We start from the raw sequence: 27,040 nt of genomic DNA on the forward strand, positions 1-27,040 counted from the left end.
TTCGGGGGGGCGGGACCAGTCCGGGGCCGGGAGCCTATCAGGGCCTGGGGTGTTTCGAGACCCGCCGGGGTTTGGTCGCCACGTGAGTCCCCAGGTGGTGGCTGTGACACACGCCGCCAGCATGTCGGCGGCAAGTGCGGCGCGAAAGCGGGGGAAGCCGAACTCAGGTTCCGGGGCGGCTATGGCGGCCAGCAAGCGGCGGCGAAAGGTGAGCGTGGCACTTCCGCGGGCCGGGGTTAGTCGCGGCGTCCTGGGGGTCGAGCCCCGGCCCTTCTCCCGGGACCCCGCCGCGGGTGGGACCTCGCAAAGCCTTGCAGTGGAGCTCGGGGCCCCCGACCTTCCCCGCTCTGGGGCTCTCCGGCGACCCGAACGGGCTCTTTCTGGGGTAGTCGGGACACCTGACCCGAGAGTGGATCGTGTAATCCCCAGGCCGAGTCTGCCGGGGACAAGGGCAAGTCCAAGCGAGGCAGCAGAATGAATGAAGAGGTCTCCAGCGACTCCGAGAGTGAGAGGTGAGCTCTTCCTCTGCGCGGAAGGCGAGGGAGGGGACACGCCGAGAAATAAATAAAATATTTATAAAAAAAGAATTATTGTGCCTGCTTTCCTTCCTTCCTTCCTTCCTTCCTTCCTTCCTTCCTTCCTTCCTTCCTTCTTCTTCTCTTTTTGCCTCCAGGGTTATTGCTGGGGCTCGGTGCCTGCACTATGAATCCATGGCTCCTGGAAGGCTGTTTTTTTACTTTTGTTGACCTTGTTGTTTATCCTTGTTGTTGTTATTTGCCATCGATGTTGTTGGATAGGACAGAGAGAAATGGAGAGAGGAGGGGAAGACAGAGAGGGGGAGAGAAAGACAGACACCTGCAGACCTGCTTCACCGCCTGTGAAGCGACTCCCCTGCAGGTGGGGAGCCGGGGGCTCGAACCAGGATCTTTCTGCTGGTTCTTGCACTTTGCGCCACGTGCACTTAACCGCTGTGCTACCACCCGACTCCTAGAACCTGGGTTCTTATGCATTGTAACATGTGCGCTTAACCAGGTGCACCACCACCCGGCCTCAACAAAATGTGTTTTTAATATAGAGAGTAATGAGATGATGAAACTGCCATGTACCCCCCAGTTAAATTGAGGCCTAGTGTCGGATATCATGCTGCTTTGTCATGTACACGACCCCATGTACACGTTCAAACCTGGCTCCACTGCATTGCAGGAAGCTTTTGACACTGTCCTCTCTCTATCTCTGCCTCTATCTTTAAAAACGTGGACTAGACCATTTGCAGAAATTCAGATACTCCAGCTAGTGTGTGAGAGAGACAGAAAGGAGGGGGAGGGGAGAGAATGTGCAGGATTTCATTCCATTTATTCCACCAGTGCTTTCTCTGGTGCTTGCTGCTTTCATGACTCCACTGCCCCCAGCAGACTCAGGGTGAGAGACAGACTGAGGAGAGACACCACAGCCCTGTCTGTGGAGCTTTCTCTTTGCATGGTGCTCCTGTGGCAGCGGGCTGCACACCTGGGTCCTCATACATGGCCAGGTGTGTGCTCTCCTGGGTGGACTGTCTTCTGGTCCTTTATTTAATTTTTTTTTTAAAAAAATTTTAATGCTTCTTTTTCTTTTTTAGTTATCATTATTTCTTGGATAGAGACAGCCAGAAATCGAGAGGGAAGAGGATGATAGAGAGAGAGACACCTGCAACACTTCTTCACCACTCACAAAGCTTTCCCCCTGCAGGTGGGGACCAGAGGCTCAAACCTAGGTCCCTTTTGCATTGTAACATGTGCGCTCAACCAGGTGCGCCACCACCCAGCCCATATTTATTTATTTTTATGAGAGAGATTGAGAATAGAGCACTCTTCCGTTTGTCATGTACTGTGCCTCTGATTCAGCTCAGTCTCACACTTTAAAAAAAAAATTATTTATTTTTTTAAATTTCTTTATTGGGGAACTAATGCTTTATATTCGACAGTAAATACAATAGTTTGTACATGCATAACATTTCCCAGTTTTCCATATAACAATACAACCCCCACTAGGTCCTGTGTCATCTTTTTTGGACCTGTATCCCTCCCCCCCCAACACACACACCCTAGAGTCTTTTACTGTAGTGCAGTACACCAATTCCAGTTGAGGTTCTACTTGAGTTTTCTCTTCTGATCTTGATTTTCAACTTCTGCCTGAGAGTGAGTCTCACACTTTTTAAAAAAAATTTATTTATTTTCCCTTTTGTTGCCTTTTTTTTTTTTATTGTTGTTGTAGTTATTGTTGTTGTTACTGATGTCGTCATTGTTAGATAGGACAGAGAGAAATGGAGAGAGGAGGGGAAGACAGAGAGGGGGAGAGAAAGACACCTGCAGACCTGCTTCACCGTTTGTAATGCGACTCCCCTGCAGGTGAGGAGACGGGGGCTCGAACCAGGATCTTTATGTCAGTCCTTGCACTTTGCGCCATGTGTGCTTAACCCGCTGTGCTACTGCCCGACTCACACTTAAAAAATTTTTTTTTTTAATTTATTTTCCCTTTTGTTGCCCTTGTTGTTTTATTGTTGTAGTTATTATTGTTGTTGTCGTCGTTGTTGGATAGGGCAGAGAGAAATGGAGAGAGGAGGGGAAGACAGAGAGGGGGAGAGAAAGACAGACACCTGCAGACCTGCTTCACCGCCTGTGAAGCGACTCCCCTGCAGGTGGGGAGCCGGGGGCTCGAACCGGGCTCTTCATGCCAGTCCTGTCCTTGCTGTGCACCACGTGTGCCCAACCCACTGTTGCTACCGCCCGGCCCCTAGTCTCACACTTTCAAGACCTGCACTGTAATGTCAATCTCCCTGGCCTCCTCCCTTCCATCTGCCACTTTTGACTTGAGGTAATAACTTCCTTAATTTCTCTCTCTCTTTTTTAAGTGCGGTTCTGGTATGTTATATATACAGAATAGTGTTGAGCAGCCTTGCTGGTCTACTCTTTTTCTCCCTGTGTTTTGGGGGAGGGTGGAAGGGGGGAAGAAAGAAAGAGAAGAAGAGGTAGCAGTGCCCCAGTGTGACCAGGGGCTCCACCTCCCCGGAGCCCCGCCCCACTAGGGAAAGACAGAAACAGGCTGGGGGTGTGGATCCACCTGCCACCGTCCATGCTCAGCAGAGAAGCAGTTATGGAAGCCAGACCTTCTACCTTCTGCACCCCATAAAGAATTTTGGTCCATATGCTCAGCTGGGGACAAATGACAGAGGAAAGATGACCAGAGGTCTCTAAATCCAACTCTATCAGGACCCTCAGGACCCAGAAAGAGAAGCAGAAAAAATGAAGGACATCTAGAAGTAGAAATAGGTGTAGGTGCGACTTGGAAAGGAAGAGAAGGTGGGACCAGGGGGAAAAATTGGGTAGATCTAGATACAGTTCTAGATACAGACAGACGGCTATAGAACTGTAGCTGTAGCTTCCAGTGGAGGGAATGGGGACACAGAACTCTGCTGGTGGGAATGGTGCCATACCCCTGTAATCTTAGAGTTTTGTAAACCAATATTAAGTCAGTAATAAAATTCAAATAAATTAAAAGGAGAGAAAGAGATCATGAGAGGGAGACAACAGCACTGCTCTACTACCCTTAGGATCTCTGCTGTTGGCCTCGCTGTACCCATTTAGTACTGGGGATCAAACCCAGGGCTTTGATTTCTACCCACTGAGCCACCCCCTGGGTCACTTAAATAATGTTTTATTTATTTATATTTTTGCCTCCAGGGTTATTGCTGGGATTCAGTGCCTGCACTATAAATCCACTGCTCCTGGAGGCCATTTTCCCCATTTTTGTTGCCCTTGTTGTTGTTATTATTGTTGTCGTCATTGCTGTTGTTGTTGGATAGGACAGAGAGAAATGGAGAGAAGAGGGGAAGACAGAGAAGGGGGAGAGAAAGACAGACACCTGCAGACCTGCTTCACTGCCTGTGAAGGGACCCCCCTGCAGGTGGGGAGCCGGGGGCTTGAACCGGCATCCTTCGGCCGGTCCTTGCTTCATGCCACCTGTGCTTAACTCACTGAGCTACCGCCCGACCCCTAAATAATGCCTTTTCTTTCCTTCCTTCCTTTTGCATTTTCATTTTCTCCCTCAGTCACACTTTGCAGGCAGTAGTGCTCACCAGTCTCAGTGTAGGGTTTTGGAGTTCTGCTGTCTGCGAGTGGTTGAGTAACTGCCAGCACTGTGAAGACCTAGAGGGACTCGATCCTCCTCCAGGACTCTGCCCTGCTCCTCTGTAGCTAGTTTCCCCCTCCTTCCTCAGCTCCTGGTAATCACCTTCCCCGAGCTTTGCCTTTCCTGGATGTCACATGGATGGAGTCGTAGTGTACACTTCCCTTGATTTCCTTGAGAGTTCTGTCTCCTGTGTGTGAGTTGCCGAGTCATGGATTGATGATTCTGGGCAAACTGAGTAGAACTTGACCCAGGCTGTGTCCGGGAAGGGTAGCCTCAGCCCTACTGACTGAAGCAGCCGGTACTCACCGGGCACCAGGTACTTAATGTTCTCTGGTTGCCTGGTCTGGGCTCGGCTTCCTTGAGAGCTGTCAGGGTTCCTGTTGGGGACGTAGCGGGGCGAGATTGTGAATGACTCCTGGGAGTCAGCTGGGGCTGGACGGGCTGTAGGTAGAGAGGAGGCATGTGACCCTAGGGTTGCCCTGGGCTTGCCACTGCTGAGCCCCTGCCCGCTCCAGTGCCCAGGAGTGAGGGCGGGGAGCGCTGGTCTGCAGTGAAGTGGCTGCCGCCCCAGGTCTAGGGGCTCGGGCTTAGAGAGGAGCACAGGGACCTCACCAGAACAAGGTCAGGGCGGTCATCAGTCAGGCTTTGCGTGGGCCCCGGCCTCAGCAGAGGATGACACTGGCATCTCAGAACCGTGTCTGTCTCTTGGGATCCTTGGTGGCTCCAGGCTGGCCGCTCCCGTGTCTGGGAATCTGCTGCTCCTGTTCTCCATGCTGGTCTCTGTGTTTCCTCTGCCCCTTGCCCTCCTGCTTCGTAGACCACTCTCCTGTTCTGTGACTCCTTTTGCTTTTAATACTATCTCCACTTGTCATCGGTAGCTAAACCGTCACCCTATTCTAGGAGTTAGAGGTTTTTTCTTTTTAATTTTTAAATTTTTATTTATTGGATAGAGACAGCCAGAAATCAAGAGGGAAGGGGAAAGATAGAGAGGGAGAGAGACAGAGCGTGTCGACACCTGCAGCCCTGCTTCAACATTCACAAAGTTTTCCCCCTGCGGGTGGGGGCTGGGGGCTCGGACCTGGGTCCTTGTGCACTGTAACACGTGCTCAACCAGGTGCGCCACCACTGGGCCCCAGCAGTTAGAGCTTTTCTTCTGGATTTTGTATGTCCATCTCCTTGGTTTTACTGCCTTCAAAGTCTTTGTGGCGATATCTGAAGCCATTTTGATTCCTGGATTCCTTGTATTATTTATTTTTACCAAAGCACTTCTTAGCTCTGCCTTATGGTGGTGTGGGGGATTGAACCTGGGACTTTGGAGCCTCAAGCATGAGAGTCTCTTTGCATAACCATTATGCTGTCTCCTTCTGCCTGAGTCCTGGATTCCTCACTCTTTGTACACAGACTAGTTTTTCTCCTTTCTCTCTCTCTTTTTTCTCTCTTCCACTCACTTCAATATCACTTTATTGAGGAAATGTTGGTCCCTTTATAGGAGACATTCTGACTCTTGAAAGACTGTAGCACCCTCCCTTTCCCTTCAGACTTGAGATTTCACAGCAATCTCTTTGGGTTTTAAATCTTGTGACCTGTCTGCTGGGCACGCACGGGGTGGGCCCTGTCGGTTTGCTCAGCCATGAACGTCCCTCAGTGTCCTGCATTTGTTAATTTATTCCCTTTTGTTGCCCTTGTTGTTTTTTATTGTTGTAGTTATTATTGTTGTTGTCGTTGTTGGATAGGACAGAGAGAAATGGAGAGAGGAGGGGAAGACAGAGAGGAGGAGAGAAAGATAGACACCTGCAGACCTGCTTCACCGCCTGTGAAGCGACTCCCCTGCAGGTGGGGAGCCGGGGGCTCGAACCGGGATCCTTATGCTGGTCCTTGTGCTTTGCGCCACCTGCGCTTAACCCGCTGCACTACAGCTCGACTCCCAGTGTCCTGCATTTGTAACCACTGGCCACGAACACCGACTGGGGTGGCTGTGGTTGAGTGGCAGCGGTGAGGACCTGAGGAAAGGGGTGAGGCCCTTTCAGCTCCGGCCCCCTCCCCACAGCGTAGCTCCTAGGAGAACTGAGGAGGAGGAAGAGGAAGAGCTGGAGGAGACAGCGCAGGAGAAGAAGCTGCGTTTGGCCAAGCTGTATCTTGACCAGCTCAGACAACAAGGTGAGCCCTGGGGTGGGCAGGTGAGAGCCACCCTCTTCCTGCTGCTAGAGCCTCAGCCTTGTGAGGGGTGACAGGCACGGCTTCTTACTGGGCATCCGGGGCTGTTGTTGCTGGCTGCCCCCCTGGGAGGGTGGCCAGCAGTTGTGATGGGCTTCCTGGGGTGGAACAGTCCTGGGTGGGGTGTGTGTGGAGGGCTCTCAGCTGTTGTGCTAACTGAAGGCAGGAGGTGGGCAGGAGGAGGCCATCTAGCCTGAACTTCATGCTAGACCCAGCCGAGGTGTCTGTGGTACAGGCCTAGGGGCGTCGGGTGTGGATCCAAAGAGAGAAGTAGGGTGCTGGTCTCAGCTGACTTGGTTTTGTCTGTCCTACTCAGAGGAGGAGAAGGCTGAGGCCCGTGAATTCGAGGAGGACCAAGTGGCAGGACGGCTGAAGGAGGACGTGGTGAGAGAGAGAGCCGGAGGGGAGCGGAGGGGCGGGACCGGTTCTCCTGGGAGCTCATCCCCTCCTCTCCCTGCAGCTGGAGCAGAGGGGCAGGCTTCAGAAGACAGTGGCAAAGGAGGTGAGGAGGAGGGCTGCTGCGGGGTAAGATTGGGGGGTCTCTCCGACACGGTGGACACGCAGCTCTGCCGGGGACTCCGGCTGTGTGGTCTTTGCTCTGGAACACACCGGGCACTCGGGCCAGCAGGATGGGGTGTCTGTCTGGTCCGCGCTGCGCGGGCCCCTTTTTGCTCCTGCCCAGGGTGGTACGAGAGGCTGGGCTGTGTGTGTGGAGAGGCGCCTCCCTGGCTGCGGTTGCAGTGACCCAGCCCCTGCCTGTCCAGATCCAGGCCCCAGACCCAGGCGACATTCGAATCTTACGGGGCCACCAGCTCCCCATCACGTGTCTGGTTATCACCCCTGACGACTTGGCCATCTTTTCTGCCGCCAAGGACTGCACCATTATTAAGTGTAAGTAAGTGCGTGGGTAGGGGGGTGGCCCTCGGCGGTCATCCTGGAGGGCTGCTCTGGGGAGGAGGGAGTAACCAGGGCAAATGGAGGCCTGATCAGGAAAGCCTCTCTCTCTCTCTCTCTTTTTTTTTCCTTTAAACCAGAGCACTGCTCAGCTCCGGCTTATGACGGTGGGGGGACTGAACCTGGGACTTGGGAGCCTCAGGCATGAAAGTCTCTTTCAATCCCCCCCCCCCCCCACCTTGGGAAGCCTGTTGAAGGCAGCTTTGCTCCTAGAGGTGAGCTTCTGTCTAGTAGTGGGATGCAGGAGCCCACGGCCCAGTCTTTGGAGACGACTGAGCAAAGGCAGGATGATGACTTCATGGTAGTGCACGCTGGAGGTGGGCAGGTGAATCGGAGGGCACCTGGGGCTTTGCAGAGTCTTGAGCTTGGAGTCCCGGCCCTCCGGTCCCTGGCTGGCGATAGCTAAACCCTGTTCTCACCCACCCACAGTCTCGACATGGTGCTGATTTTGAGAACTCAGTCTCAGAGCTTCGCCCATTCCTTCTCTCATATCTATAATTTATTACTGGATAGAGACAGAGATAAATTGAGATGGGAGAGGGAGATGGAGAGGGAGAGAGACACAGACAGCTGCAGCTCTGCTTCACCACTCATGCAGCTTCCCCCTCCTGTAGGTGGGGACCGGGGGCTTTACCCTCGATCCTTGCACATTGTAATGTGTGCGCTTAACCGGGTGTGCCACTGCCTGCCCCCCCATTCCTTCTCTCTCTCTTTCGGATTTTTATTTATTCACGTAGAATGACAGGCAGAGAGAGAGAGAAGCAGATGTTATCACTCTGGTACAAGTGCTGCCGGGAATCGAACTCCAGACCCCATGCTTGAAAGTCCAGTAATTTATCCACTGTGCCACCTCCCGGACCACCTTCCATTCCTTCTCTACGGGCATTTCTGGCTGCCCCTTGGGGTGATTGTTACCACCTGACGAGATGGAGAGGCTGAGGTGACTTGTCCAGTGACTGGGCCACATTTTCTGACCTATCCATGACCTCATGCTATTCCCCGAGGCGGTTCCCAGCCAGCCCTACTCCCCGACCCACGCCTAGCTTCTGTTCCTTCCCTGCTGCAGGGAGCGTGGAGAGTGGGAGGAAGCTTCATGTGATCCCTCGAGCCAAGAAAGATGTGGAGGGGCAGCCCCCCGGCCACAGAAGCCACGTCCTCTGCATGGCCATCTCCTCCGACGGCAAGTATCTTGTAAGGCGGGGATTGGCCCTGGGGGAGGTGAGAGGCTTGTACGCACGGTGGGTGCCCGTGGCCACTGTCCCCGTTCCCGCAGGCCTCGGGCGACCGCAGCAAACTCATCCTCATCTGGGAGGCGCAGAACTGCCGGCACCTGTACACGTTCACGGGACACCGGGACGCCGTGTCGGTGAGCTGGGGACTCCTTGGGTGACCTTTATCGAGCTCGTGAGCAGTCCAGAGTGGGCGCTGGGCCTCGGTGCCGGGGGGCAGGAAGAGGCAGAGGGGTCCGTCCTCAGGAATGACTCTAAGGGACGTGAGCAGGGTAAAGGGCTCAGGGAGCGGGGCAGGCCGTGTGCCCCTGTCTCTGGGGGAGCTGCCCCCTGCACTGCCTGCTGTCCCTCAGACCCCTTCTGCCTCCTCTCCCCATGTGCCCCCAGGGCCTGGCATTCCGCAGAGGGACCCACCAGCTCTACAGCACGTCCCATGACCGCTCCGTGAAGGTGTGGAACGTGGCAGAGAACTCCTACGTGGAGACGCTGTGAGTGAGCGCCAGGAGAGGCAGTGCTGCAGACTGGCGCGGGGTGCACCGTGACCCCACCTCCCTCTGCTCCTCCCCGCAGCTTCGGGCACCAGGACGCCGTGGCCGCGATGGATGCCCTGAGTCGGGAGTGCTGTGTGACGGCCGGGGGCCGGGACGGCACCGTGCGTGTGTGGAAGATCCCCGAGGAGTCCCAGCTTGTCTTCTACGGCCACCAGTAAGCAGCCTGCTGTGCTGGGGGGGGGGGGGGGTCCTGGGCCGGGGGTGCCTGTCCCGCGCCCTCAGCTCTGTCCTCTCCAGGGGCTCCATCGACTGCATCCAGCTCATCAACGAGGAGCACATGGTGTCAGGTGCCGACGATGGGTGAGAGCTGGTTGTGAACATCTGCCTCGTGGGATCCCTCTTGTGGGGTCGGGGGGGCTCGTAGCCTCTCTCTCAGACAAGGACACAGAGACGGGGGCTTGGGAGACCTTGCCCACATCCTAGGCTTGGTGTAGGTAGAATCCCTTCTTCCTATGTGGTATTTCCTTCTTTTTTTTTTTTTTTTTCAATATTTATTTATTCCCTTTTTGTGGCCCTTGTTTTATTGTTGTAGTTATTGTTGCTGTTATTGATGTCATCGTTGTTGGATAGGACAGAGAGAAATGGAGAGAGAGGGGGAAGACGGGGAAAGACAGACACTTGCAGACCTGCTTCACTGCCCGTGAAGTGACCCCCCTGCAGGTGGGGAACCAGGGTCTCGAACGGGGATCCTTACACTGGTCCTTGTGCTTGACGCCACCTGCGCTTAACCCGCTGCACTGCTGTCCGACTCCCCTCCTTCTTTAAGTGATTGTATTCCCTTTTTTTTTTTTTTTTTTTTTGGCCTCCAGGGTTATCATTGGGGCTCGGTGCCTGCACAACGAAGCCACTGCTCCTGGAGGCCATTTTTTTCCATTTTTTGTTGCCCTTGTTGTATTTATTGTTTTTGTTGTCAGAGAGAAATCAAGAGAGAAGGAGAAGACAGAGAGGGAGAGAGAAAGACGGACACCTGCAGACCTGCTTCACCGCCTGTGAATCGACCCCCTGCAGGTGGGGAGCCAGGGGGCTCGAACTAGGATCTTTATGCCAGTCCTTGCGCTTTGCGCCATGTGCGCTTAACCCGCTGTGCTACCGCCTGGCCAATTGTATTTACTTTTAAGATTATTTATTTATTTGTGAGAGAAAGAGAGGTCAAGAAAGAGAAGAAGAACCAGAGTATCGCTTTAGCATATGTGCTCTTGGGACCAAGCTCAGGACCTCATGCCTGAGAGTCCACTGCCTTACCCACTGCACCACCCCCAGGCTGCCTGTGTGGGCCTTGCTGCCCTGCGTCCCTGCCCCTCACGCCTGTGTTTCCTGTCTGCAGGTCTGTGGCCGTGTGGGGCCTCTCCAAGAAGCGGCCGCTTGCCCTGCAGCGTGAGGCCCACGGGCTGCGAGGGGAGGAGGGCTTGGAGCAGCCCTACTGGGTGTCGTCAGTGGCAGCGTTGCTCAACACAGACCTCGTGGCCACAGGTGACAGAGAACCTTCTGAGTCAGGAGGGGGTTCAGGGTGGGCTGGTTTGGGGGTGCTCAAGGTCTGCCTTCCCTCAAGGCTCCCACAGCTCCTGTGTGCGCCTCTGGCAGTGTGGCGAGGGCTTCCGGCAGCTGGATCACCTCTGTGACATCCCCCTGGTGAGTGGATCTTGAATGCTTAGCCTGTCTTTGCCAAGTTCCTGAGACCCCCCTGGATCACATTGCCCCTGGGATTTTTGCCACCCCACCCTCTTTTTTTCCCCAACTAAAAGGGCTTTTCCTTGCAGGATCAGCTAGGAGTGCCTTTTATAGTTCCAGCTCCTAGCACAGAGCCTAGTAAGGGCTCCCCCCTCCTTTCTCCTCTCCCCTCTCCCTGCTCCACACCCATCCCTGTCCTAGGCCTTGTCCTGGGTAGACAGGTACAAGGAAGGGAACAGTACAGACATTGGCATGGGAGGCCTGGCACTGTGTTTGGTCCTGCACAACCAGTGCACGAGTGAGTGACAGACAGGGCTGAGTGGACTTGGGGTGACTTCAGACACAGTGGAGCCATCTGTCAGGGGCATCCAGAAAAAAAGTACAGGGCTGGGAGTCGGGCGGTAGCACAGTGGGTTAAGCACAGGTGGCACAAAGCTCAAGGACCGGCCCAAGAATCCCGGTTTAGGCTCCCCACCTGCAGGGGAGTCGCTTCACAGGCGGTGAAGCAGGTCTGCAGGTGTCTGTCTTTCTCTCCCCCTCTCTGTCTTCCCCTCCTCTCTCCATTTCTCTCTGTCCTAACAACAACAATATCAATAACAGCAACAATAACTGCAACAACAATTAAAAAAAAAAAGGACAACAAAGGGAAAATAAATACAAAATACAGGGCTTGGATGAGTGGTGATGGTCCTGGGTCTGTAGAGCCTCATCACCAGGAGGCAGGCCCAGGGCCGAGCCTAAGGTACACGGTTAACTTCATCCTCGTGGACTTCCTGTGAGGCTCGGTGCTGCACTTCCTCCGTCTCACAGATTTGGAGACTGAGGCCCTGAGGGCGGAAGGACAGACAGGCCCAGCTGGCAGATGGCAGAGCAGGGACTTTGACTGAGGCCTTGACCGTGATGCAGGGCTGAGATGTGTGTGTGGGGGGATCTGTACTCACATCTCACGACCCTGTTCTCTCTCCCCTTTCTAGGTGGGCTTTATCAATAGCCTCAAGTTCTCCAGCGCTGGGGACTTCTTGGTGGCCGGGGTCGGGCAGGAGCACAGGTGAGGCCACCCTCAAGGGTGAGGCTGGCTGGACGGGCTGGGGGGTGGTGCCTAGGTGGGGCCTGGTTCTCAGCTGCTGTCCCTGCCCCTTGTAGGCTTGGCCGATGGTGGCGGATCAAAGAGGCCCGGAACTCCGTCTGCATCATCCCGCTCCGCAGGGCCCCCCAGTCGCCAGCTGCGGGCTCCTGACACTCGCCTCCTGTATTTAAGTCCTTCCTGGGTCATACCCTGTCACTGTAGTAAAAGCCTTCTTACCGGGGCTTGTCTCCTGGAGTTCTTGAGTAGGAAGGGCGGAGGGTGCAAGGCCTGGATTGGAAAGAGCCTGGGGAGGGAGTGACAACGTCAGTTCTGTTTATTTATTTATTTTTTTCCCTTTCGCTGCCCTTGTTGTTTTATTGTTGTAGTTATTGTTATTGATGTCATCATTGTTGGATAGGACAGAGAGAAATGGAGAGAGGAGGGGAAGACAGAGGGCGAGAGAAAGACAGACACCTGCAGACCTGCTTCACCGCCTGTGAAGCGACTCCTCTGCAGGTGGGGAGCCTGGGGTTCGAACTGGGATCCTTACACCGGTCCTTGCGCTTTATGCCACCTGCACTTAACCAACACGTCAGTTCTTTCCTCCTGCTGGACTGAGGGCCTTTTCCCTCTTCCTGAGGAACTCGGATATGGAAACCCCAGCAGGCTTCTGACTTTCAGTTTCAGATAAAAGGGGATGGGGCAGAGGGAGGAGAGACACCTCAGCACTGCTCCACCACCTGTGAGGGTTGCGCCTGTGGCATCACACATGTTAAGGCTCAAGCTCTACCCGGTGAATGAGATGACTCAGCCCCTCCCTGAGTGTCTCTGTGCCCTCCTTAGCCAGCTCCCCACCCTCTGCTGTGGTCCGGTAACTGAGAAGCATGACCGACCGGCTGTGTGTAAGGGCTGACTCTGGGGTTTAAATAGCCAGCCCTACAAATCTTAGGCTTACACGGCAGGATGACCTGTCCCTCCCAGGCCCAGTCAGGTGTCAAGAGAACAGACTGGCACTGGTCGGAGTGGGACCCTGCACTGCTTACTGCCTGGGGTCCAAGCCAGAAGTCGCTCTGTCTTAGGTTAAATGACAGCCAGACTGCAAGAGTCATCAGAGCGTGTGACCCTGCCAGGTAGATGTGTCAAAGGAGTGTTCTTTCTCCTGATCTTGCTGACTGGATGTCATGCAACTGCTGTCATGGGGTGAAGCCCGAGGGAAGGCAGCAAGGCAGACTAAGGTGCGGTTAAGTCTCTTAGCAGAAGATGAGGAGGTAAAGCAGGGATTTCTGGGGCCTGGGTAGTAGAGCACCAGGTTAAGCAAACATACTGCAAAGTGCAAGGATGTCGGTTTGAGTCCCTGGCTCCCCACCTGCAGCGGGGCTGCTTTGCAAGCAGTGAAGCAGGTCTGCAAGTATCTATGTTTCTCTCCCCGCTCTCTGTCTCCCCCTCCTCTCTTGATTTCTCTCTGTTCTATCCAGCGACAGCAACAGTAACAAGAAGTGGAAAAATGGCACCAGGAGCAATAACCCTGGAGGGAAAAAAAAAAAAAAGAGTTTCTGCTCTGTCCTATCTCTTAGCCATGGGGCTCAAAGGCTCAGGGTGCTGAGTGGCTGGGTCCTAGAGCTGTCCCTAGGTGGGAGAGTAACCAGAGTTGAGGTGGGCTGTGACACCTAGCTCGTGTCAGAACTGTTTTTTTTTTTATTCCCTTTTATTGCCCTTGTTGTTTAATTGTTGTAGTTATTACTGTTGTTATTATTGATTTCATTGCTGTTTGATAGGACAGAGAGAAATGGAGAGAGGAGGGGAAGACAGAGGGGGAGAGAAAGACAGACACCTGCAGACCTGCTTCATCGCCTGTGAAGCGACTCCCCTGCAGGTGGGGAGCCCGGGTCTCGAACCGGGATCCTTACACTGGTCCTTGTGCTTGGCGCCACGTGTGCTTAACCCGCTGCGCTACCGCCAGACTCCCCTCATTTCATTTTTTAAGTTGTCACCAGGGTTATCACCTGGAGCTTGGTGTCTGCACTCCTGATTCCCTGGTCCTGGAACCCAATTTTTTCGTTTTTCTTTTTCTTCATTGATAGAGATAGAGAGAAATTGACAGGGATATGGGAGAGAGAGGAAAAGAAACCTGCAGCACATCTCCGTGGTTCTTGGAGCAGTCCCCCCCCCATATACACAGGTGGGTGCTGGGGGTTTGCACAAGGTGGTGTGTGCAGCAGCACAACCTCTTTCACGGATTCTTAGACGAGGAAGGATATAGTTCTTAAAATAGCTGCCAGCGAGTTTCACAGCACAATGGAAGACTCATGAGTCACCCTGGACTGTGCTTGTCCTGGGATATGGCAGAGTGGAGAGCTCTCCGGTCATCTCCTCTTTACATTTGCCACTCTGGGAATGTGGGTCAAAATTCTTTCTGGAGTGCAGAAGGTGGAAGGTCTGGTTTCTGTAGGAGTAAATTCTTGAAGAGGTGGTATTGCTGGTTGCAGCTAGAAAGGCCAGTTAATCAAGAACAAATGCCAGTGTAAAATTTTTTTTAATTTGTTTTTTTAAATTAATTTTTTAATTTTTTTTTCTTATTGGATAGAGATAGAAATTGTGAGAGAAGGGGGAGATAGAGAGGAAGAGAGACACCTGCAGACCTGCTTCACCGCCTGTGAAGCGACTCCCCTACAGGTGGGGAGTCGGGGGCTTGAACCAGGATCCTACCAGTCCTTGCACTTTGCACCGCATGCACTTAACCCGCTGCACTACTGCCCGACTCCCAATTAATTAATTTTTTAAACCAGAGCACTGCTCAGTTCTGGCTTATGGTGGTGTGGGGGATTGAACCTGAAACTTTGAAGCCTTAGGCATGAGAGTATTTGCATAACCATTATGCTATCTATCCCTGCCCCTTTTTATTTTATTTATTTGATAGAAACAGAGAGAAGGGCGTCAGGTGGTAGCGCAGCAAGTTAAGCACACGTGGCACAAAGCGTAAGGACCGGTGTAAGGATCCTGGTTTGAGCCCCCAGCTCCCCACCTGCAGGGGAGTAGCTTCACAGGCGGTGAAGCAGGTCTGCAGGTGTCTGTCTTTCTCTCCCCCTCTGTCTTCCCCTCCTCTCCATTTCTCTGTCCTATCCAACAATGACAACAATAATAATAACTACAACAATAAAACAAAGAAGGGCAACAAAATGGAAAATAAATAAATATTTAAAAAGAAAGAAAGAGAGAAAACAAGATGGAGGTGTGAGGTTAAAGAAAAGCCCCGAATATCGAGAACAGCCGTTAACCCGAAACCAACTGTTCCTTGTTCTGTGTAAATATTTCCACCTGCACCCACCCTGTGATAACTGTAAAAAGGTGGGGTGAGAAATGATCGGGCTCACAGACTCTCCCCTTGCGTAGAAGGGTGTCGGCGGCCCAAGCTTAAGCTTGCTAATAAAGGCTCTTGCTATCGCATATGAATCTGGTCTTCTTTGCGTGAGATCGGGACTCGAACCTCTGGGCGTAACAGGAGGTGGCTGGAGAGAGACACATACCTGCAGCACTGCTTCACTTCCTGCTGGTGGGGGTAGGAGGAAGGGCTTGAACTCAGGACCTTGCACATTGTGACATGTGCTGTCAACAAGGTGTGCCACCACCTGGACCCTAAAACACAGATTTTAATCAGGTGCTAGCACAGCTTGAAGAAAACCGTCTCGAGCAGGTGGCGATGCAGCTAGTTGAGTGCACATGTTATAATGCTCAAGGACTGAGGTTCAAGCCTCTGGTCCCCACCTGCAATAGGGAAAACTGCGGGTGGTGAAGCAGAATTGCAGGTGTCTCTTTGTCTCTCTCTCCCTCTGTCACCCTCATTCCTTTTGATTTCTGGCTGTCTCTATCCAATAAAGATAATTAAGAAAAACTATCTTGGTAGGGCAGTGGATAATAGTAATTATGTAAAAAAGGCTTCTACCAAAGTCCCAAGTTTATTCTTTTTTTCCCATCTTATTCAATAGGATAGAGAAATTGAGAGGGGCAGAAAGATAGACACCTGCAGACCTCCTTTGTAGCTGTGAAGCATCCCTCTTGCTAGTGGGAAAATGGGGGGCTCGAACCCAGGCCCTCCTGCACGGTGATATGTGCACTTAGCTGGGGCGCATTACTACTCAGACCCAGACCCCTCAGGTTGATTCTCCACACCACCATAAGCCTGGACTCAGTGGTGCACTGGCAAACAAAACAAGAGACAGCAGAGACAGCATAGTGGTTCTGCAAAAGACTTTCAAGTCTGAGACTCTAAAGTCCCAGGTTCAGTTCCTGGCACCACCATAAGCCAGAGCTGAGCAGTGCTCTGCCCTCTCTCTGTCTCTCTCATCAAGTAAAATATTAAACAAAGCAGCCAGAAACCAAAAACAATAAAACCTTTACATTTCAGGCACTGAGCAGTGTCTTTTTCTTTCTTTTTTTTTTTCCTTTTATTTATTTTCCCTTTTGTTGCCCTTGTTACTTGTAGTTATCAATGTTGTTGTTAGGACAGAGAGAAATGGAGAGAGGAGGGGAAGACAGAGAGAGGGAGAGAAAGACAGACACCTGCAGACCTGCTTCACCGCCTGTGAAGCGACTCCCCTGCAGGTGGGGGGCCGGGGGCTCGAACCAGGATCCTTATGCCGGTGTTTGTGCTTCGCACCACGTGCGCTTAACCGGCTGTGCAGCGCTACTGCCCGACTGGTCTTTTCCCTTCTTTCTTTCTTTCTTTCTTTCTTTCTTTCTTTCTTTCTTTCTTTTTTTTTTTTTTTTTTGCCTCCAGGATTATTGCTGGGGCTTGGTGCCAGCACTACAAATCCACTGCTCCTAGAGGCTATTTTTTTCCCCATTTTATTAGACAGGACAGGGAGAAATTGAGAGGGGCGTGGGAGGCAGGGAGAGAGACATCTGCAGACCTGCTTCACCACCTGTGAAGCGTCCCCCACCCCGTAGGAGGGGAGCCAGGAGCCCGGGTTCTTGCTCTTTGTACTGTGTGCGCCTAACTGGGTGTTCCACTGCCCGCCCCCCAACGTACTTTATTTTTCTTATTTGTTATTGCATAGAGACAGAAATTGAGAAGGGGAGAGACAGAAACACCAGCAGCCCTGCTTCACCACTGGTGAGGCTTTGCCCCTGCAGATGGGGACCAGGGGCTTGAACCCAGGTGCTTGCACACTATACTGTGTGTGCTTAACCACCTGACCTCTGTTTTATTTTCCTAAGGCTGATTTACTTACGTATGAGAGAGCAGGACAGGGAGAACCACAGCCTCATTCTGGGACCTGTGAGGCTTGAGATCACTGCTCCACTTCCCAGGCAGCATGAGAAGGGCTTTTTTTAAAAAATATTTATTTATTCCCTTTTGCCGCCCTTGTTGTTTTATTGTTGTAGTAGTTATTATTGTCGTCATTGTTGGATAGGACAGAGAGAAATGGAGAGAAGAGGAGAAGACAGGAGGAGAGAAAGACACCTGCAGACCTGCTTCACCGCCTGTGAAGCGACTCCTCTGCAGGTGGGGAGCTGGAGCTCGAACCAGGATTCTTATGCCAGTCCTTATGCTTGCACCACCTGCACTCAACCTGCTGCGTTACAGCCTAACTCCCCCTCCCTTTTTTTTAAGGCATCTGTGCCCAAGAAATCAGTTTTTCATGGGAGAGCTATAAGTTCCTGCTAGATAAACGGAGCCTGGGAAGAATTGTAGTTTTCCAAGGCCAGATTTAATTTTTTGTATATATATATTTATATTTATTTTCTCTTTTGTTGCCCTTGTTTTTTATTGTTGTTGTGGTTATTATCGTTGTTGTTACTCTTGATCGCACCCTGTCATTTCACGAACATCTCATAAAAACTGCAGCAAAGGTGGGTGCGAGGAATAACATCATTGTAAGACTGGCCAGCTCCTCATGGGGCGCGAGCGCTTCCACACTACGATCATCATCTCTGGCATTATGCTATTCCACTGCAGAATACTGTGCCCCAGGATGGTTCCGTAGCCCCCATGTCCACTTGGTCGATTCCAAATTATATTCCTCCGTGAGGATAATTTCTGGAACCATCCGTTCCACCCCGGTTCCATGGCTGCCAGTTCTTAGCAACATCGCCCCGCCAGATATTCGTCGGGATGCCGCATCATCTAAGTTCATTTCCCACGTCTACGCTCGACCGGACCTGCCAATATACGGGGATATCTTCGCCCACCCTGTCCAACGCTTGATGTCTCGTCACCCAATCTGGTCCCCTACGCCTACACTGAACTTCTCTGTTCCAGACTCTTGGAAACAGAGTTGGCAGTCAGCTGAGGTAAAGAACAAACACCTCATCACAGACCCCTGCAATCACAGACCCCTGCAAGCGTCCACCCGGCTTTGACCTAGCACGTTATGATTGGGCCCTCCTCAATCGCTATCGAACAGGCCATGGCCAGTGCTCCGCTATGTTCCATCGCTGGGGAGCCAGAGACGACCCGAACTGCCCCTGCGGCTCCAGACAGACTATGACCCACATAGTCAACGACTGCCACCTCTCCAGATTCAAAGGAGGTCTCGAAACTTTACATCAGGCTCAACCTGACGCTGTTGACTGGCTACAGAAGAAGGGCAAACGCTAGAAGAAGTTGTTGTTGTTATTGATGTCGTCATTGTTGGACAGGACAGAGAGAAATGGAGAAAGGAGGGGAAGACAGAGAGGGAGAGAGAAAGACAGACACCTGCAGACCTGCTTCACCGCCTGTGAAGCGACTCCCATGCAGGTGGGGAGCCGGGGGCTTGAGCCAGGATCCTTATGCAGATCCTTGTGCTTAACCTGCTGTGCTACTGTCCGATTCCCCCAAGGCCAGATTCTTCCTGGATTTTGCCATTGTCTAATGGAGTGGTTTACTTGGATGGCCTTGTCCTTTGCCACACTTTGCGACAACATTCTTTTTTTTAAAAAATATTTTATTTATTTATTTATTCCCTTTTGTTGCCCTTGTTGTTTTATTGTTGTAGTTATTATTGTTGTTGTCGTTGTTGGATAGGACAGAGAGAAATGGAGAGAGGAGGGGAAGACAGAGGGGGAGAGAAAGACAGACACCTGCAGACCTGCTTCACCGCCTGTGAAGTGACTCCCCTGCAGGTGGGGAGCCGGGGTTCGAACCGGGATCCTTATGCCGGTCCTTGTGCTTTGGGCCACCTGTGCTTAACCCGCTGCGCTACAGCCCGACTCCCTACGACAACATTCTTAACCCATTACAGTGACAAGGCTCCACCATAAGAAATACATGTGGCAAACAAGATGGAGTCTTGTGTCTGCTCGCTAATGAAGACAACAGGGAAAGTATGAGAGGCTGTGGAGAGATCCTGGAATGCTGGTCAATTCTGTGCCTTGGGGCATCCCTCACAGTGGTCCTGAGGGCGCTTCTATTTTGTTCCCTGTGCTATGTCTCTTACTCTAACCCAGGAGGCTCGCCCCAGGCGCCCAGCCCAGCACACCCTCAGAACATCCCTTTGGTACTTCTGTCCAGGGACAGACTATTTTTTTCTCTCTCTTTCCAGAGCACTGTTTAGCTTTGGTTTATGGAGATTCAGGGAATTGAACCTGGGACTTTGGAGCCTCAGGCACGAGAGTGTGTTTGCATAACAATTATGCTATCTACCCCACCCCCACGCCTTTCCCACCACCAAAGTTCTGTGCCTCTATTCCTTGTATTGGAAACTGTATTCATTCTTCCAAGATCATGGATATGGCTTGACTATTATTTCTCTATCTATAGTTATATATAGTCTCCCATTTTTTCCTATGGTCTTTCCTTTTCTTTATAAATCACACCTACTTCCAAGTGTCCTACCTTTTTATTTTTTTTCCCTCTTTTTTTTTTATTGTTGTAGCTATTATTACTGGTGTCAATGTTGTTAGGACAGAGAGAAATGGAGAGAGGAGGGGAAGACAGAGAGGAGGAGAGAAAGACAGACACCTGCAGACCTGCTTTACCGCCTGGGAATCGAACCCCCTGCAGGTGGGGAGCTGGGGGTTTTCCCCTCTTTTCTCTGTGGGTCCTGATGGAATTATTATTCAGAGTCCTCTGGTCCTGTTCCCCTAATATTTACCCCTGGGAGCACTGACCCAGGATCTTTATGGGGTGCAGAAGGTGGGAGTTCTGGCTTCTGTAATTGCTTCTTCACTGGACCTGGGTGTTGGCAGGTGAATCCACACCCCCAGCCTGACTTTCTCTTTCCCTAGTGGGGCAGGGCTCTGAAGAGATGAGGTTCCAGGACACACTGGTGAGATCATCTGCCCAGGGAGTTCAGAATGAAATCATAGTAGCATCCAAAAAGTGGTGCCTGTGGCTTAGTGAGATTCTGAAGAAATCCTGGTTGCACTTTTTTTTTTTTTCTAGTTTGTCAGGAGAGCGATCTGAGAAGGCTCCTACTCTAAGCCATCCCTCCGAGAGTCTCTGAATAACCATTATTCCCTGCCCACAACTGAGTTATTGTTTACAAACATTTTTGGGGGGTACAATAAAGTTTATTGTGATATATGAGATTAAATTATTCTAAATTGGGGGCCTGGGGATAGCACATCTGGCTAAATGCACATATTGCCACATGCAAGGACCCAGGATTGAGCCCTCACTCCCCACCTGCAGGGGGGATGCTTCATGAGCTGTGAAACAGGTGTCCTATCTTTCTCTCCCACTGTCACCCCCTCCTCTCTCAATTTCTCTCTGTCCTATTCAATAAAGTGGAAACAGGAAAAAATGAGTGGTGGATTCGTAGTGCCAGTATTGAGTCCCAGGGATAATAACCCTGGTGGCAAAAGTTCTAAATCATACAGTTGAAATGGACTTGGAGGGGGAAGATCTATAGTTTTATAAATTGTTTCACATGTATAATTAAGTCCCTGTTGTTTAACCATCTATGGCTAGGTTTGTTTCTTTTGCATGGTTCAGAGCTAAGAACTGAGAGGAGTCGGGCGATGGCATACCTGGCTGAGTGCACCTATACCCAAGCATAAGGACTCAGGTTCAAGCCCCGCTCCCCACCTGCAGGAAGTGTGCTCCATGAGCTGTGAAGCAGGTCTGCAGGTATCTCCCTCTGTCTCTCCTCTTTTTATTTATTTATTTACTTATTTATTTTGCCTCCAGGGTTATCGCTGGGGCTTGGTGCCTGAACTACAAATCCACTGCTCCAGGAGGACATTTTTTCCCCATTTTTGTTGCCCTTGTTATTATTATTGTTGTTATTACTGCTGTTGTTGGATAGGACAGAGAAAATGAAGAGAGGAGGGGACAACAGAGAAGAGGAAAAATAGACACCTGCAGACCTGCTCCACCACTTGTGAAGTGCGTGGGGGAGCTGGGAGCCTGATCCTTATGCCGGTCCTTGCACTTCATGCCATGTGTGCTTAGCCCACTGTGCTACTGCCTGGCCCCCTTTCCTGACCTCCTCCTTTCTATCTCCTCATCCTCTCAATTTCTCTCTGCCTTCATAAAAAAATTAGAAAGAAAAAAATGTCTGCTAGGAACAGTGGATTCGAACACCAGCGATAACCCTGGAAGCAAAAAAAAAAAAAAAAAGAGTTAAGACCTATACTGGCTGCCTCTCACTCAACCTGATTGCGATTTTGAGTCCTTTATACGGGAGAGACTGAGTTCACTGTAGCCAGAGATGGGGGGTGGGGGGGTCTGCTGGCTCTGAGGGTCTGAGTTTCCTGTTCATTGTATGAACAGGTCAGACCTGGATCAACAAGTCAACTCCTGTCTCCCAAGAGATTCATTAATAACAATTAGCTGCATCTGCCTTTATCTCCCCTTCAAATTCTAAAAATACTTGATTTATTAATGAGAGAGGACCAGAGCATCACTCCTGGTACCCGTGGCATCAGGGATCTAACTGCAGGCCTTATATATGCATGTCCAGTGTTTTTATTTTATTTAATTTAGACTGAGAAATAAATTAATAGACTAACACTTTGTATCCCATCATCTCCCCTAGCCTGTGTTTCAATGACCCAGAGTTTAACAGAAGAGGGAAGATAGATACCCTGAACTGAACTCAGTGTTTGAACCAACACTCTACCGGTGATTTGCCTCATTGGTCAGAGGGATCTTCTTGTATGAGCATTTACAACTTACATGTATGACCATGCATACATCTTACTTACACATTTCCTCACCAGTACATATAGATCAGATGAATTATTTTTGTAACCGTGATGTCATGCGACACCACCTTCCTATCAGGGGTCAATAATCCTGCCATCTTACCTTTATAGTCAGGGCTTTGGCCGTTTCCAGTAGAAACAAAGGAGCAGAGTATTTTTGTCTTGGAGGGTGCAAATTTATCTGGGGAGCCATCTTGGTGCTGAGTCATAGCTACCCCTTATGACATCACAGGTCCTTCACATTCTTTGTGCTCATGCCAGAAACACAGACCTAAGGGGATTTGACCCATCTATACCTAATCCATGTGGGGCCGATGGTGAGTGAGGAAGAGATGGACTTGTCCAGCAATTTGGGGGTGTCTGACTCACGGTGAAGGAACTCCCTTGACATCTGAAGCCTCAGGGAAGCCCCAGAGGTTGGGCACAAGTGGTAAACTGGATGGAGAGGGAGAGAGGGCGGCCTCTTACCTTTTCCCTAACTGCTGATTGCAGGAGGAAAACGAGCCAGAAAATACTGTAGAACATACGAATGATGAGCCCCAGCAGAAAGGGAAACCAACTCATTCATCTTCAACACCACACTCAGAGCAGGTGGAGGTAGGAGGAGCCCTGACTTTGGGCTTGTGTGTTATCAATTATGGTGACTCCCCCCACCCCACCATTGTCCATAACTGAGAACAGGAAGAAACTCTTGTCTTTCTTTGTCCTTTTCTTTTTCAGGCTAAATCGATCGAACGGGTTGAAACAAAAGGAGTGAGCGATACCGCTGGGAGATCTAGAGAAGTATGATGCCCAGGAATGGTGTGGTCTTTGTACACGAGCTGGAATGCCCCTGATATGGGAAGTTAGGTTAATGTGAGTGTGTGTGTGTGTGTGTGTGTACATGTTTGCTTGTGAGTGAAGATTTAAAATTGGGAGTCAAGAGAAGTGAAGATGGGGGAGAGAAATAAGAAAGATAGAGCAGGTCATGGATGAGCACCGACGTCAAGGATGGAAGACCATGATTAACAATGAATTCCACTTCTCCACAAGGTAGGGCCTGAAGGGAAAGGCTATGGATCCCGACTAAGAGGGCAGGTTCAGATGGAACATGGCAGTCCTTCTTGCCCTGGGCAGACCAATTTGATCCATATAAAAACTGTGCAGTAGGGGGCCAGGCAGTAGTGCACCCGGTTAAGCGCACATAGTGTGAAGGGCAAAGACTGGCTCAAGGATCCCAGTTAGAGCCCCTGGCTCCCCACCTGCAGGGGAGTCGCTTCACAGGTGGTGAAGCAGGTCTGCAGGGACCTATCTTTCTCTCCCGCTCCTGTCTTACTCTCCTCTCTCAACTTCTCTCTGTCCTATCTAACAATAACAGCAACAACAATAATGGGAAAAAATGGCCTCCAGGAGCAGTGGATTCATAGTGCAGGCACCTAGCCCCAGTGATAACCTTGGAGGCAAAAAACAACAACAAAACAAGGCAGATGAAGTCCCATTTTGTAGTTGGGGTTCTGAGACTCAGAGGTCAATGTGAGGTGTCCAGGCCCATTTACTAGAATATGGCGGAGATGGGATACCTACCTGACCTTTTTAAAAAATATATTTTTATTTGTTTTGGGTAGAGACAGAGAGTTGTGTCGGAAAAGGGAGACGGGGTGGGGAGAGACACCTGCAGCACTGTTTTCATGGTTCATGAAACTTCTCTCCTGCAGCTGGGGACTGGGGGCTTGAACCCGGGTCCTTGCACACCGCAGTGTATTTGGTACAGAAGAGGTACAGAAGAAGGAGTGATCATTGATAGGGAATTACAGGCCCTTCCTGGCACACTGTGGGATTAAAATAAGCAGGAAACAGGGAGTCGGGCGGTAGCACAGCGGGTTAAGCACACGTGGCACAAAGTGCAAGGACCGGCCTAAGAATCCCGGTTCGAGCCCCGGCTCCCCACCTGCAGGGGAGTCGCTTCACAGGTGGTGAAGCAGGTCTGCAGGTGTCTGTCTTTCTCTTCCCCTCTCTGTCTTCCCCTCCTCTCTCCATTTCTCTCTGTCCGATCCAACAACAATGACATCAACAACAACAATAATAACTACAACGATAAAAAACAAGGGCAACAAAAGGGAATAAATTTTTAAAAAAGTAGGAAACATGCTATGAAAGCACCCGCCCACCTTTTAATTAACTTACTTTCATGGAGCCGGGAGAGAGCAAGGGAGCTCCCAGAACACTTCAGTTCTGGCACACGCTGATGTTAGGGTGCCAGGCTTTGACACGGAGCTATCTCCTTTTTCTTTTTTTTTTTTTTAAGATTTTATTTATTTATGAGAAAGATAGGAGAGAGAAAGAACCAGACATCACTCTGGCACATATGCTGCCGGGGATTGAATTCGGGACCTCATGCTTGAGAGTCCAGAGCTTTACCACTGCGCCACCTCCCGGACCACGCTATCTCTTTTTTCTTACAAGATTCCAGGGAAACAGAATGAGCGTCCTACTAGTAAGACAAGTGTCGTGAGGATCCAGGCTTGGTGGCGTGGCACCTTGGTGCGCAGGACGCTGCTGCTCGCAGCCCTCAGCGCCTGGGTCATTCAGACTTGGTGGAAGGAGAAGCTGATGGAGCAGATGGAAAAGAGGCGGCGGACGGCACTGGAGAACTTTGCCCGGAAGGAGTGGGCGGCGGTCAGCCTGCAGTCCTGGGTCCGCACGTGGCGCATTCGGAGGCGCTACTGCCGGCTGCTGCAGGCCGCCCGCATCATCCAGGCCTACTGGAGGTGCCACTCCTGCGCCTCCCGGGGGCTCATCAAGGGCCACTACAGAGTGACAACTGATCAGCTGTGTCTCGAGCTGGAGATCTTGCTGGGCTCTGGGCCTTGTATCCTGACGGAGTCTATTCCTCTCCCAATAAATCAATGAAGCGGTCTTGGCCCGGCTTCTCTGTGTCCCGAGCTTGGGGAGGACAGGGTGCATGATCACAGACAGGTAGCGTCTCACGAGCAGACTATGGGGAGAGCTAGGAGCTGTCTGAGGAGGAGAACTCCACCAGCAGGAACTGACGGGTTAGCTGGAGGTAGGGAGATTGGGGACGCTATTCACACTTGATGGAATAACTGGTACTTCTTCCCAAGACACTGTTTACTTGAAATCTGGGGGAGGGGAGGGCTGATGATGAGCCTGTTCCTCTAACCCTGTGACTGAGGGGGACCCACCCAAACCCTGTGGTTCTAGTTCCTTTCCCCAGTTCGGGGCTGTTTATTTATTTTTGCTTCCAGGGTTATTGCTGGGGCTCGGCACGGGCACTATGAATCCACTGCTCCTGGGATGTTTTTTTTTCCATTTTATTGGATTGGGTAGAGAGAAATTGAGAGTGGAGAGGAAGACAGACAGGGGGAGAGAAAGACAGACACCTGCAGACCTGCTTCACCGCTTGTGAAGTGGCCCCCCTGTAGGTGCGGAGCTGGGGATTCACACTGGAATCCTTGTGTGGGTTCTTGAGCTTTGTACTATGTGCGCTTAACCCAGTGCACTACCACCCAGCCCCAGGGCTGTGTCTTGATATCCAAGTGAGAATCTGATACCAAGAGTAAAAAGGTCAGGGGCCAGGTGGTGGAGCACCAGGTTAAGCGCACATAGTATGAAGTCCAAGGGACCTGCGCAAGGATCCCAGTTTGAGCCCCTGGCTCCCCACCTGCAGGGGAGTCGCTTCACATGTGGTGAAGCAGGTCTGCAGGTGTCTGTCTTTCTCTCCCTCTGTCTTTCCCTCCTCTCTCTATTTCTCTCTGTCCTACCCAAAAAATTGGAGAAAAAAAAATGGCCACAGGAGCAGTGAAAAGTCACATTTAGATTGTCCCTCTTCCCATCTGGGCACTGACATCCCACGATTCTCTTTCAGAGAGGGAGGGTCTGGGCTCTTGGCTCATACCCCACCAAGAAACCTGTTGTTAAAATTCAGAGCTTCAGCAGGCCGGGCTAGCTTCACGGGCAGGTAACAGAGACGACCAGAGACATACGGATGGGCCGGGAAGCTGTATTTCTTTATTCAGGAACAACGATTTATAAGCTAAGACAAACTAATCACCAAACAACTCTCCTGCCTCCTTCCCCCGCAGCAGCGCCAAACACTCTCGAACTCTGGAACTCTCTCGGGGTTCCTTGGGGCGGGGACAAGCGGGCCCGCGAAACTAGCAGAACTGAACCAATTTTCTCGGCAGGGGGAGAGCTAGAACAACCCAATGTAAAGCATACAACAATTCCCCCTTTTCTTTTTAACTAAATGACCACAGTATCAGGGGTGTGGGGGGAACAGAAACCTCTATCATACAGGCATTTTTAAAAAAAGAAACTGGCACAAACATGGAGAAACATGCAAGCAAGTAACAAGAACCAGTGTGCTGCCAAGGGAAGGCCTGAGGGGGCCATTTTTTTGCCTCTGTGGGCAAAACTTTATCAGCTTAAAAAAAACATTTCTTGCCTCTGGGGGGCGTACTTGTCTCGACAGACATTTGCATGGGGGTGTGGAACAGCCTAGAGTCCCAAAGGCAGCTGGCTGCAATTTACTATGAAACAAAACTTGTCATTAGCATAATCATAGCGCGATCTAACGTTTCTAATAGAGAAGGAATCTGAGACTTTTACATATCAACGTCTTTTTAACCTTTTGTTACACCCATTCAAGATGGAGACACACCCTAGGTGTGCGCAGGAAAGAAAACCTCAGGCATGAGAATAATTAGCATAGCCATTGTGTAATCTATCATTTCTAATAGAGAAGGTAATCGAGAGTTTTACATATCAACAAGTCTATTTAACCTTTTGTTATACCCATTCAAGATGGAGACACACCCTAGGTGTGCGCAGGTCTTGTTTAGACCAACTTAGTTAAAATATATTGATTGTTAACTAATTTTTACCTCAGACTTTAAATGTAAGTTAATTTTATCTTTATGAGAATTACGTTGAAAACCTTTTTTTATTTAACTTTGACTAGTAAGAATTTAGCCTTAAAGTTACTGTTTACCAAACTTTAAACATACACATAAACATGGTCATTAATACACAAAGAGAGAAACCTTTGTTACGAAGACATGTCA

The 27,040-nt window shown here is 50.9% G+C and overlaps 2 protein-coding genes and 1 pseudogene across 5 annotated transcripts; 2 read left to right on the top strand and 1 right to left on the bottom strand.

Annotated features, from left to right (window-relative positions):
- Positions 1-40: 40 nt before the first annotated feature.
- Positions 41-12,180, top strand: RRP9 (ribosomal RNA processing 9, U3 small nucleolar RNA binding protein). Of its 3 annotated transcripts, none has more exons than XM_060204569.1 (15): positions 41-208; positions 430-512; positions 6,212-6,321; positions 6,695-6,762; positions 6,839-6,880; positions 7,143-7,269; positions 8,399-8,523; positions 8,606-8,698; positions 8,949-9,049; positions 9,132-9,266; positions 9,350-9,412; positions 10,437-10,582; positions 10,672-10,741; positions 11,755-11,828; positions 11,924-12,180. In XM_060204569.1, the coding sequence occupies exons 1-15, from the start codon at positions 122-124 to the stop codon at positions 12,163-12,165; spliced, it is 1,566 nt and encodes a 521-aa protein (XP_060060552.1). In that variant the 5' UTR covers positions 41-121; the 3' UTR covers positions 12,166-12,180. The 3 variants fall into 3 exon arrangements, with proteins under 3 accessions (XP_060060552.1, XP_007527369.1, XP_060060553.1); XM_007527307.3 differs by having other exon boundaries at positions 42-208; positions 10,662-10,741; positions 11,924-12,087; XM_060204570.1 differs by having other exon boundaries at positions 70-208; positions 390-512.
- A 9,568-nt stretch (positions 12,181-21,748) lies between these two features.
- LOC132542313 (small nucleolar RNA SNORA36 family) lies at positions 21,749-21,875 on the bottom strand (annotated as a pseudogene).
- Positions 21,796-24,872, top strand: LOC103117304 (IQ domain-containing protein F1). 2 transcript variants are annotated; one of them, XM_060202466.1, is made up of 4 exons: positions 21,796-21,950; positions 22,470-22,574; positions 22,698-22,760; positions 24,420-24,872. In XM_060202466.1, the coding sequence occupies exons 1-4, from the start codon at positions 21,930-21,932 to the stop codon at positions 24,864-24,866; spliced, it is 636 nt and encodes a 211-aa protein (XP_060058449.1). In that variant the 5' UTR covers positions 21,796-21,929; the 3' UTR covers positions 24,867-24,872. The 2 variants fall into 2 exon arrangements, with proteins under 2 accessions (XP_060058449.1, XP_060058450.1); XM_060202467.1 differs by lacking the exon at positions 21,796-21,950 and adding an exon at positions 22,076-22,294.
- The last annotated feature ends 2,168 nt before the right edge of the window (positions 24,873-27,040 follow it).

The sequence above is a fragment of the Erinaceus europaeus genome, chromosome 12, assembly GCF_950295315.1.
Source record: "Erinaceus europaeus chromosome 12, mEriEur2.1, whole genome shotgun sequence".
NCBI lineage: Eukaryota > Metazoa > Chordata > Mammalia > Eulipotyphla > Erinaceidae > Erinaceus > Erinaceus europaeus.

Excerpts from the sequence above, each read along its gene's own strand:
- RRP9 (XM_060204569.1), top strand. The coding sequence starts at position 122 with ATGTCGGCGGCAAGTGCGGCGCGAAAGCGGGGGAAGCCGAACTCAGGT. Across the intron at positions 6,763-6,838 it reads GACGGCTGAAGGAGGACGTG|CTGGAGCAGAGGGGCAGGCT; the intron begins GTGAGAGAGAGA and ends CTCTCCCTGCAG. Across the intron at positions 9,267-9,349 it reads CTTGTCTTCTACGGCCACCA|GGGCTCCATCGACTGCATCC; the intron begins GTAAGCAGCCTG and ends TGTCCTCTCCAG.
- LOC103117304 (XM_060202466.1), top strand. The coding sequence starts at position 21,930 with ATGAGCATTTACAACTTACAT. Across the intron at positions 21,951-22,469 it reads TGAGCATTTACAACTTACAT|GAGGAAAACGAGCCAGAAAA; the intron begins GTATGACCATGC and ends TGCTGATTGCAG. Across the intron at positions 22,761-24,419 it reads CCGCTGGGAGATCTAGAGAA|ATTCCAGGGAAACAGAATGA; the intron begins GTATGATGCCCA and ends TTTTCTTACAAG.